This window comes from Castanea sativa, chromosome 6 (genome assembly GCF_040712315.1).
Source record: "Castanea sativa cultivar Marrone di Chiusa Pesio chromosome 6, ASM4071231v1".
Taxonomy (NCBI): Eukaryota; Viridiplantae; Streptophyta; class Magnoliopsida; order Fagales; family Fagaceae; genus Castanea; species Castanea sativa.
The window spans coordinates 52,893,115-52,904,514 of record NC_134018.1 but is presented as its reverse complement, the minus strand read 5'-3'; the positions used below and the strand labels follow the sequence as shown (position 1 = coordinate 52,904,514).

Here is an 11,400-nt window from a genome sequence, read left to right as displayed (position 1 = left end):
TAAATAAAAAGAATCGACATTTTATTTACGCAAGAATGATGAATCAACAATGCCATTTGTTATTCCAATTATACAATGCATGATGTTCCATATATAATCAGAAAAACATTGGCAATTACTAAAACACTCTACTACTCTACAGACAAGACAAGAACCTCAAGAGCTTCCATTTGATGCAAGTGAAATGACATTTGCTCCCTCAGATCTTACCGCACATTTAAATCATAATTTTTATTCTTCTTTTCTTTTTCTTTTTCTTGTAAACCTTTCTTTTTACAGTATGGAGTATGCTCGGATCACCTCAACAATTGGCGCTCGGCACAATGGGCATTTTCCTCCACCACGAACTAACTCATTTGCACATTTTGAACAAGTGCACATGTGCCCGCATCTGCAAAAGGTTACCGTTTTTAAAGGGAAGGAACACAACCAACAACAAAAATCAGCACACCCTCAGATCAGAAAATAATAAAAGTTGTTCAAAATATTGGTGCAAGCATACCTGTACAAGAGTGAATCAATATGGCTATCACAACAAACACAGCAAGTTCCTTTCCTCACATGACCCCATTTAGACCCATCTTCTGATGTCTCAGCACCCAAGCCTGTAACATAATTGCTTCTTTCAGCTCAATTATATAAGATCAAAGATAGAAGCATAAACAATCAATGTATTTCATGATTACGATAAAAGAAAATCAACAATGAAGGAAATGTGAATGGAAGGAGATGTGCTTACATTCTGTTCCCACCCCCAATATTTTTAAAATTTTAAAAAGTAGAATAATGATGAACGGTATTGAGTATGTAAACAAACCTTTTTCACCAGCTGATCGATTCAGAGCCGCAGAGACTTCCTGTCTGACAGAACGCTGCAACTCTAGTTGCATATCCATGCAGGCCTCCAACATCCTCTGCATGTGGCTCATGCCTTGATGAAGTCTTGCCATGTCTGCCCTCAGATCATTAATCATCTCCCATTCCTGATCCGAATCAATATCCACATTAGGGGCAACTTAAAAGGCAGATATAATATGTAAACTGGAGACAGATCTGGTATTCACAAGTTTTGGACAACATAAGAGAAAAAACCACAGCCCACAACAACAACCACCAAGCCTTAGTCTCAAATCACAGCACACTTCCCATTTATGTTAATCATCAGCAGAACAGGTCTTATTAGCACTGCAAACAAGACTGACTAACCTGGACATCCTATGAATTATTAAGCTACATCAATAATATTCCACATAAATATACATTAGATGATTTCAGAAGGCCACAACCATAACACACGATTGTAACAATAAATTGGGATGACCTCAATCTTAATATCCTCAATTACAGTTCCAAACTTCAATGACCCCATATCTGGTTAAGGGTTGTACCTTACAAGGCTATGTAAAACATGCCATTTAGTCAGGAAGTACTAATGCTAGCTTCAACTTGTCCTAACGTTATGATAAAAAGAAACAAAATGCTTGACATGAAACTTAATGGGGAAAATTGAGTTTATTAGCAACAGTAATATTTGGTTCCATAATTTGTAGAAGAAAGATTGCTCACCATTTCTGAGCGATGCATGCTATGACGAGACCAGCCAGTGTGATGCAAGTCCTGGTGCCAAAGCGGCTGTGGAGGGGGCACTGGTGGAGATGGTAGAACAAGAGAAGGTCTGTTAATGGCATCACGTTGATCCTCATTCTGGTCATCCCTCTGCTCCTGATCCCGCTCAGGTGATGTAGGAGTTGGTGTAGGTAAGTTTCTATGCAAATCCCAGTCAATGGGAGCACGACCCTGCCTCTCCACATACGACTGTATTAATTGGTCCAGACTTTCACGGAACCCACTACGAAGAAGATTAGAAACACTTCTCCTACAATATTAAGGAAAAAAAGTCCATCATTTGAATGTAAAAAGCAAAGGTTCAACATCCACGTGGGTCTTAACACCTATGAAAATTCTAAAATGATCAAATACCTGCTCAAAAGTTCCCGGAGTTCCATACTGTACACATTATCATCATCTGGCGGATGAAATCTATTGAATCTTCTAAATGGAACAGCACGACGATTTCTTGGAGGAGCAGAAGGCCCTTCTGACCAATTTTCAACAGTTTCCCGAGAGCCATCCTCATGCCAAACCCCTTGAGCTTCTTGTCGATGCCCCTCCTCCCCACTTGTATTCCTTAAAGGTTCCTGAGGCCAATCATTGACTGAGTTTTCTTGCCAATTTGTATCCATATCTTCAACATTGTCATCTCTCCACCCGTTAAACTGACCATAGGTTGTCTGTTGCCAGTTTGCTCTCTCATCTTCAGTAATTTGTTCTTGCCAATCCCCTCCTTGATTAGCAGTTTCTTGCCAAGTTACATTCTCAACAGCTCTGTTGGTTTCCAAGTTCACTGTTTGATCAGGCAACTGATTGACGTCACTTTCCTGACTCCTGGACTGTAATTGTTCATGATTTTCATGTTGGATGTCCTGTGAAGAGTTTGTTTGAGTCCGATCATTTCTAGAATCATTGAAGTTATTGTTAGATGTGGTATCGGAATGGCTGCCTACTTGACCACGAACAATAGTTTCTAATCTGGAGCGGAATCCATCCCTAAAAGAGAAAGTGAACTGTTATTGAACCAATCAACTAACAATCGCTACAGTTCCTTTTATATTTCAGCAACAATCAATATAATTCTTGTGCTTCTTAAAATTAAAGGCAATGACTATCAATACAAAAATTTGTAAAATAAATTGGGAAAAAAAAAATTTTGAAGTGTATTTCTATAGATGCAAAGTATACATCCAAGCTCCAACCATCTAAAGGGGAGAATTTAGAAAAGAAACTGAATGTAACTGCATATAAGAAGACAATGTGTAGGCATGTGTCACACATGCTACAGAGCAAGCAAGACAGATAAAAAATTTTATCAAGGTACTTAAAGTTATCCCAAAATACTAACAAATATATTTTCAGAAATCTTATTTTATACATAATACAAAGGATCAAGCAGACATGAGAACAATCAAGAGATGACCAAACAGAGTAGGTAAAACAATGAAGATTGGACAGGATATTGTCCAATCATTAAAAACCATGTAAATTCTCCACCATCTTTTTTCCCAATGATCAAGGCTACTAATACAAAGCCAGAGAGTATATACCACGGGCTATCCCAAAACACATAACATGATCAATTCTCCCCCCCCCCCCCCCCACAAAAAAAAAAAATCTGAACGAGTATAAAATAAATAAACAGAGTTTTTGTACCTTAAACCAGAAACAGTATGTCGCTGTCTCAACTGAACTAACTCACTCGCTGCCATAGAAGGAGGTCTCTCCTCTTCAACAGGTCTTTCATTTCGCAAGAATCTGCCTCTAAGTAGTGACTGGAAAATGTTATGGCATTAGTAGCAAACCATAGCTATATTAGCAAGCAAAACATCACATCAGTTAACAAGTGCTAAAGCTGACCTCACCGAAAATATTTTGAGTACCAAGTACAAAAAACACGTAATCACAAGCTAGGACACCATTAGTATAATAATATTTACAGAAAAATCTGTTGAAACTTGAAATATATACATGTAAAAAATAAAAATCTTAAACTAGCAAATGACATAAAGTCAATTGATAGGAACTGATTCCATAATAACATATTACAATCATTTACCTTACATCAAAAGAATTCCAAGAAAAAAATCGAATCTAATCTCACCTAAGCGAAGACTTAATACAAGTAGCAAGTTTAGCCTTATCACAACAATACATATTACCTTGTATAATATAATTACAATTAATAAGCATCCAACCATAAAAACATGATTTTATTCTGGTGTTTTAATATCTACAACTAAAGGAGGAAAAAAAAGAAGGGGAAGGAGTGTTTTACAATATATAAATACATGAAAATATCTTCACGTCAACCTAGAATAGAAGGAAGTGCAATGTGCTAGACAAGACCTATCTAATTTTTTTTTTTTTTTTCAAAAGACTAATATATACATAATCATATAGATCTAGATCAGTTTCAACAAATTCAAGCTTCTTAAGGAAGAAAACTAGAAAGAGAAGTCCAGTAGTCCAGACTATATCCTAATGAGATAAAATCAAATAGGGAGAAAATCCCAGTAAAAACCGTAAAGAAGCACAACGAAAAAGGGTATTTACATAACTTGCAGGTTCAGCCTATACTCTGCAAGGAAGAACTTTGGGAGTTACATACTAAAACATTTCTTGGGGCAGGGGAAAGCTATCCTTCAGAAACTGATTTATCAATTCCAAAATCAAATGCAGAGTATTTTAATTACAATGGTATACAGCTACATGACACACCATGGAATTCTATTCTACAAATAAAATCTATAAACATTATGCAGCTCAATTCCACAATCAAATACTTTTTGCCAACTTTTATCCATTTTCTGGTAGCTTATTTGCATAGTGTTTATCAAAATATATAATTTTTGGTAGCTTTTATACGAATTTGCGACAAAAAGCTAAAAGTTAGCTTTTTAAGGCTTGCTAAACGCACAATTATACTATCGATTTCCTGTTGATGGGGGAAAATATAACATATTCAATATCATGGGACTTAAATTAGTGGCTTAGAAGTATGAAAAATTGAACAACCTTCTCGATAAGCAACTGACCTGAATGCGGTTGCGATGAGCAAAATCTGAGACAGCCCGATGCTCCAACAAACCCTGAAGTTCCCTCTGCCTTTCTCTCTCAATCCTCACAAGCAAATCAAGTAGAGCCTGTCTTCCACGCAACCTCAGCATATCCCTACGGATATGCTCAGGTTGGGCTTCATCATGGTCAGTAACCAACCCATCACGAACTTGATCCACCTGATCACCAGGTCCAGTGGGCTGATCCTCCCGCCGGCTCCCACGAGCTCCTCTCTGCTGACTTGTCATTTGCACCCACTCCCGAACAATTCTCACCCTTTCACGCTCTGTTTCACCAAGCCACTCTGATCTGGGACTATTGTTCCTCTGAGCAACATTTGAAGAAGGCTCACTAATACCACTCTCCATCCAGCCCCGAACTATTTGCCTCACTCTCTCCCTCTCAACATCACCAAGATCAGGAGATTGCTCCCTACTAGACCTGTTAGTATCCACACGTTCATTCTGCGACCCAATCTGATCATGGGCCCAACTCCCAAAGTCATTTTCACTCTCACTCACGTCTCCCAAACTCCCCTGATTCTCACTCCCCCGACTATCTGACATGTTTGTACTGGACATATTAGTATTAGAGTCCTCAACACTTCTCCGTTGCCTCAACCTCTCCCTCACTCTTTCACGAGCCCGACTCAACAAATGCTCATCCTCCAACTCGCGCCACATTTGCAAAATCGTAGACGCCTGAGTGCTCGGCCTCTCCACAGCCCCCTGCCGCCTAGAGGTTGGGGAGTGAGACTCCCTCAAAAAGGAGGAGTCCAGCATCGAAACAGTGTGCAAACCCGCAAGAGCCATCAACTCCGACTCACGATTCCTCCTCTCAATGGTGGTTATCATCTCCTGCGCTTGGCGGGCAGCCCACCTACTCAAAATACGAGAGTGGCGACGCCTTGCAGCCGAAGACTCTGCCAAATCATCACCCTCCAAATCAGACCTCCTCCTCCTCCTCACTAGCTGATCACCACCCTCATCATCCTCATCATCTGGAGTCCGTGTAGAGCTACACGAAGCGAATGACATACAATCATCCAAGTGCCCACGCATAAATTCCTCCAATCCACGCTCAAAATCAGAGCAGGCATCAGTGGATTCCGGTTTCTGTTGCAGTGGTTCAAAATCGGTCATCCTCACCCAATTCCCAATTCCCCCACCACCACCTTCAATCCCTCTAACAATGCAACCCCACCAACACAATTGAACCCTTAACCCTCCATTTCTCTTAAAAAAAACAAACTTTTTGCTCTATAATACAAAACCCCCCAAATAAAAAAAGCAAAAAAGGAAAAACCCAATTTGGGTTTCCTCAAACTCATACAAAAAAAAAAAAAAACAGTACCCCACTAATCAGAATCAAAATTCACAGTGTCATTAACACACACACCACCTGATAAACAATTACAAAGTCACAAAAAAAAAAATAAATAAATAAAATTTTCCAAACCCTATCTAAAAAAACTATATATACACACAATTTAAAATTTTTGACTGGATCAATAGGGAGATGGAAGGAAAAGATTGAAGCTTTGAAATGAATTGTGGAAATTAGGGCAAAATGGTAGGACAAGGAAACGTACCTTTGAAGAAGCTCCTATATGTATATAAATAATTATATATGTATTGTATGTATGTGTGTGTGTGTGTTATGTTTGCAAAACCCTAAACTTTTTTTTTGAGAAAATGGGTGAAAATTTTTGGTGAAGACCCAGAAAAAGAGAGATCAAAGCAGGGAATGGTATGAGAATTTATAAATTACAAAATGAGAGAGAGAAAGAGAGAGAAAGAGATGGCTTTTTTATTTTTTATAATTGAAAATTATTTATTTTAAAAATATTTTTATAGCTTTGTGAATTGAAAGGAGAGACAGCGGATCTAAAGATCAGAGAGAGAGAGGGTGATCTATAGTGGATGAACACGTAGATTTTTTTAGATTAATAATTTGGATTTTGACACGTCATTAATGTGTGATTAGGGAAGCCAATAATAAAGAAGGACTTTTTTTTTTTTTTTTTTTTTTTAACTTTTTAGTAAAGCACATAGTTTCCACTTTCCACTAAACTCCACATAATTATTAACCCTTGGGATATGGTATGCGTATTTGTTAAGTGATTGAGCTAGGATTGAAAATTAGAATGTGTTTTGTATTTTCCATAAAGTTAAGTTTTGGATATTTGGATTTGAATTTTAATGTGATGGATTTAAAATGGTTTAATTTTTAATCTCTAAATATTAAAGTATGTTTTATAGATTTCTGAGATTTTATGAGTTTAAAAGTTATTTCAAATTCAATGATTTTAGAGTTTAAAATCTTTGGTGGATTTATCAAATCCAAATCTTTGATTCTTTTTAAGTTATCCAAATAATGTATTTAGATTTTAATCACTCAAATTCAAATTTATGTGTTCAAATCCTGTCATCTAAACTTTTTTGCATCCATACGAGTTGTATGGATTCTAAAAAAAAGTTGTATTATGGTAATAAAATTATGATTATATTTAGAATGAATGATATATTGTATATAAATTGACCCTTAAAACAAGAGACATTTTAAGTTCAAACAAATAGGACCTTAATTTTTTTTTTTTTTTTTTTTGAGTAACAATAGGCCCTCAAATTAGTTGGAAGAAGTAGATAAATTCGTTACTCAAAGAAATCTTTATTAGACAAGTTTAAGCGCGTGCCCATCATGTCCAAGAAGTTCTATCAAACTGAAATTAAGAAACAAAGAAATTGCCTTTTTTTTGGGTAAGAGATTCACAATTTTTAGTAACAAAGATTTTATGGGTTTTCTTTTACTAATTAGAGGAAAATATTGTTTGTAAGGTTTTTTTTTTTTTAAGCTTTACAAAGGGACCAAAGACATTCCTTAAAATTGTGTTGTTATTAAGAGAGTGCTTTAGTTTTTTTTTTTTTTTTCAAATGATTTATCAATGACTTATTTTTTCCAATTATCTTGTAAGTGTTTTGAAAATATTAGAATAATTGTATATTATTCAGCTGCATATAAAAACTGTACAAAGAAAAAACTTATTTATAAGGGTGAATTACAACTTACCCACCTGTGATTTGAAATTTAACATTTTACCTATTTGAGGTTAGCTCAATTAGATTTCCTTAACTCATCTCTATTAAAAACACTGTTAAATATGTGATTTTGCTTCACTTTTATGTTTCTCTCTTCCAAAAACACAAAAAACATAAAAATACAAGATCAAATAAGATTTACAAGATCTAATAAGATTAAAAATAATCTAATGGAACACTTGCATAATGAGATTTCAAATTACAGGTATGCAACTTAAATTTTAGTCAAACCTCAAGTGGGTAAAGTGTAAATTTTTAAATCATAGATAAGAAACTTAAATTTCAGCCAAATCACAAGAAGGTAATTTGTAATTTACCTTATTTATAATCATATTTGTGAGTGAAGTATAAGTAAAATGAGTGTTATACAGGTAATGGGCTATGACTCTTATGTATGGCGTACAACTAATGAATGATTTAATAGCATTGCTCAAACTTAATACGGATTTGAAGAAAGCCAAGCAGAGTCGATACAAGATCATGGAATCAGTTTGGCAAATGAGATTTAGTAAAGATGTCAACTACTTGATCATCAAAAGGAATGGATCGTAGATGTAAAGTACCCTGAAGAAGATAGTGATGAAGAAGATAGTGATGAACAAAGTGGTAATCAATGTCAATGTTTTTCGTAAAAGACATTATTGTGTACAATCTATGTTGGACGGAGGCCCTCTCCTTTCTGTCTTTCCCTTTGTTGGAGTAATCGATAAAGTATTTATTTAGCAAAAAAAAAAAAAACACCCACATTTTGAAGAAATCAATGCAACTACAAAAAACTCAAATGTAATATCAATAACTGCCCTATATTTTGCTATTGTGCTAGAAATGCAAAAATATCTATCTTCTTGCTACACTAAGACAAGTGAGTTGCCAAGTATAAAACATAAGCCAATAGTAGATAAATGATCAATTGGATTTCATGCCTAATTCGCATCAATGTAGGCACATAATGTAGGTGGTGATGTTGAGGAGAAATTGAGTCCAAGAAACAGCGTACCCTTTAATGAATATGAAGAATAGTTGTAAAGTGAGTGGATTGTGGTACTAAAATGAACTGACTGACAATATGAACTACATTAGAAATGCGTAGATGAGTCAATGTAAGGTATTCTAGGTTGCCAACTAGTTGTTGCCTTTCATTAGAAAGTGCTATAATACATGAACAGTTTAGCCATCACATGAGTTAAATCGTGTGTTAAGCTGAGTTATCAATAATCTTTTTTTTTTTAATTTTATTATAAGGTAAATGCCCCTAAGTTACCTAAAAATTAGCTCTGGTCGGTGAAGAAAATTATTCATGGATTTTACTTGTTAGAGGCTAGTCCAGACTCCAAATAGCTCTTCTTTAGAATGATGGTTCTCTACATTTTTTTTTCTTTTTTAAAGTTGAATTTTGCAAGCTAAGTTTGAGTTGCTTTTATAAATTCAGGGCATAACCAAGTTGACACAACTTGCTAGGATAATGAGGTATATATGTAGCACTTTGTTACTTGATAAAATTTGAACTCTAAACATTAAAAGAAGTTGAAATAAATAATCAAGCCTCAATGAAGCTTATAAAACTTGTTGAAGTCATTAACCAATTAACTAATATAGGCCATGTTTAGTATGCTATAATAGATCATATAATGCAAAATGATTATTCATGAAGAATTACAATTCGGTTATTTGATTATATCTTCATTATGAAGAATAGTTATTCCTTAAATTTGAGGAATAGCTAAAAGGTTTGTAATAACTACTCTATAGTAGGTGTAATAAATTTTAAAATTAATATATTTCTTAAAAAAAATACAAACTATCCACATTCACATAACAATTATAAAAAGATAATCTCTCTTTCCATCTTCCCAAATAAATACTTTCTATATGCACATAACAATTATTTTATTCTATTCTAATTTTTATAATTAACAATTAATTTTATTCTAATTTTACAATAAAATATATGAAAGGTAATAGTTATTAATATTACAACATCTTTTATTATTAAGAATAAAAATTATCATTTCTATCACAATTTTCATTTAGTACACCAAACGTGTCATTAAATAATAATGAAAAGGAAAATGACTTATAAGATTAGCATATAGGGGCATAACTTAATTCCATTTTGATGGAAATAATTGGCCCTTTTGTTCAATACAAATTATTGAATGGAAATTTCACTTGCACACAGGCGATAGTAAACGAAGAATAGATTTATTTTCCAAAAAGAGAGTGGCTAAAGACCCTTTTTGTTCTTTTTTAAGAAATAAATTTAAAGCATTTTTCACCATATAAAAAGAAACAATAAGTTTATTCATTAAAATGTCAAGGGGTAAAAAAAAACTTTAAATTTTAAGAAGTACCAAACGAAAAAGACGTTAGTTGTGATCTTTCACAAACAATTTGGTGTCGGTGCATATAAATTGCAAACTTGTCTTGGGAAATTGTCATTGTCATAGCTACCGCAGAAGAACTTATTCCTAATGAGAACCACATGTCCAAACTTCAATTTTCGGGAAATTCGTATGGGAGTCATTAGTAAAACATGTGTTTTTAGATTTTCACACTTGCAAGTAACATGTCTTTCTCATTAGTGGTCTCAGATTTTTGGCAATTCTTAAGATCAATTTAATTAGTAATGTTTATGGAAAATTTTAATGAATGTCTTAAGGGCATTTGTTAGTAAATTATTTTTAAAATGTTTTTATTATAAAAAAAACAATTAATATTTTAACAATTTTTTTAATTTCTCATAAAAATGTATAAATTTTTTTTAAAATGATTTATTAATAATTGTCTTAAATGCATCCATTAACATGACCCTTCATTTATAATTAAGATCAATTATTTTTTGTGTGAGAATAAAATTGAGATTAATTAATTTCTGACTCATGGGAAATATTATTTTTAGGAACTTACTATTTTTAGATGTTTTACAGTATTAATTATAAAAGATTTCTCTTAGACTTTGTCAATTTCTTGCAGAATTTCCATTGTGGTTTCTCTTACCTAATTCTCAATAGTAACAACTATTTTTTAAGAAAATAAAATAAAATATATTCTTGAATATTTCCACATTGTAGGTCTTATGAACGTTAAGATGTCAAAGACTCAGACTCCTAATTTAGTCCTAATGTTGACTTGTGCCTTTGTGCGAGCATAAAGGTAGAAATTTACCTATCCAAAAAAAAGGTAGAAATTTAAGCGAAATTTTAGGAAAGTTCTTAGATTAATGATTAATATTAATAAAATATGTTTGATATAAAACGAAAAACAAAAAAAAACTTTTTAAAAGTTTGACTACATTTTGGTTTATTTATTTATTTATTATATAACTCTGAACAAAAAATAAGGAAGAGGGATTTGAACTCAAAAATAACACCACTTAGCCAAAGCGGCTTCTTCTTTTTCTTTTTTCCTTTTTTTTTTTTTATGAAACCAAAAAGACATTCGGTTGTGGGTTCCAGCTAACTCAACTGATAAAAAATTTTATAGTTGAATAAAAAATCTAAATTTCAGCCTCCATTTATACCAAAAATTGAAAAATCTTTCTTTTATTTTGAACAAAAAAATCTCTAGGCATTCAATAAACTCAAATTTGCCACAAATTTTTAATGTATAAAAAGAGATGAATGAATGGAAA

The 11,400-nt window shown here is 33.5% G+C and overlaps 1 protein-coding gene across 1 annotated transcript; it reads right to left on the bottom strand.

Moving 5' to 3' along the window:
- Positions 1 to 6,394, bottom strand: LOC142640659 (uncharacterized). The gene is made up of 7 exons (XM_075814847.1): positions 4,650 to 6,394; positions 3,268 to 3,386; positions 1,981 to 2,607; positions 1,567 to 1,876; positions 818 to 983; positions 503 to 605; positions 1 to 391 (listed from the first exon to the last, which is right to left on the bottom strand). The coding sequence occupies exons 1-7, from the start codon at positions 5,811 to 5,813 to the stop codon at positions 274 to 276; spliced, it is 2,607 nt and encodes an 868-aa protein (XP_075670962.1). The 5' UTR covers positions 5,814 to 6,394; the 3' UTR covers positions 1 to 273.
- Positions 6,395 to 11,400: the final 5,006 nt, after the last annotated feature.

What these genes read in the sequence shown, in the direction of transcription:
- LOC142640659 (XM_075814847.1), bottom strand. Translation starts at nt 5,813, where the DNA reads ATGACCGATTTTGAACCACTGCAACAGAAACCGGAATCCACTGATGCC. An exon ending in CTCCGGGAACTTTTGAGCAG is followed by an intron (nt 1,877 to 1,980) that starts GTATTTGATCAT and finishes TTAATATTGTAG; the next exon opens with GAGAAGTGTTTCTAATCTTC. An exon ending in TCGATCAGCTGGTGAAAAAG is followed by an intron (nt 606 to 817) that starts GTTTGTTTACAT and finishes ATTATGTTACAG; the next exon opens with GCTTGGGTGCTGAGACATCA.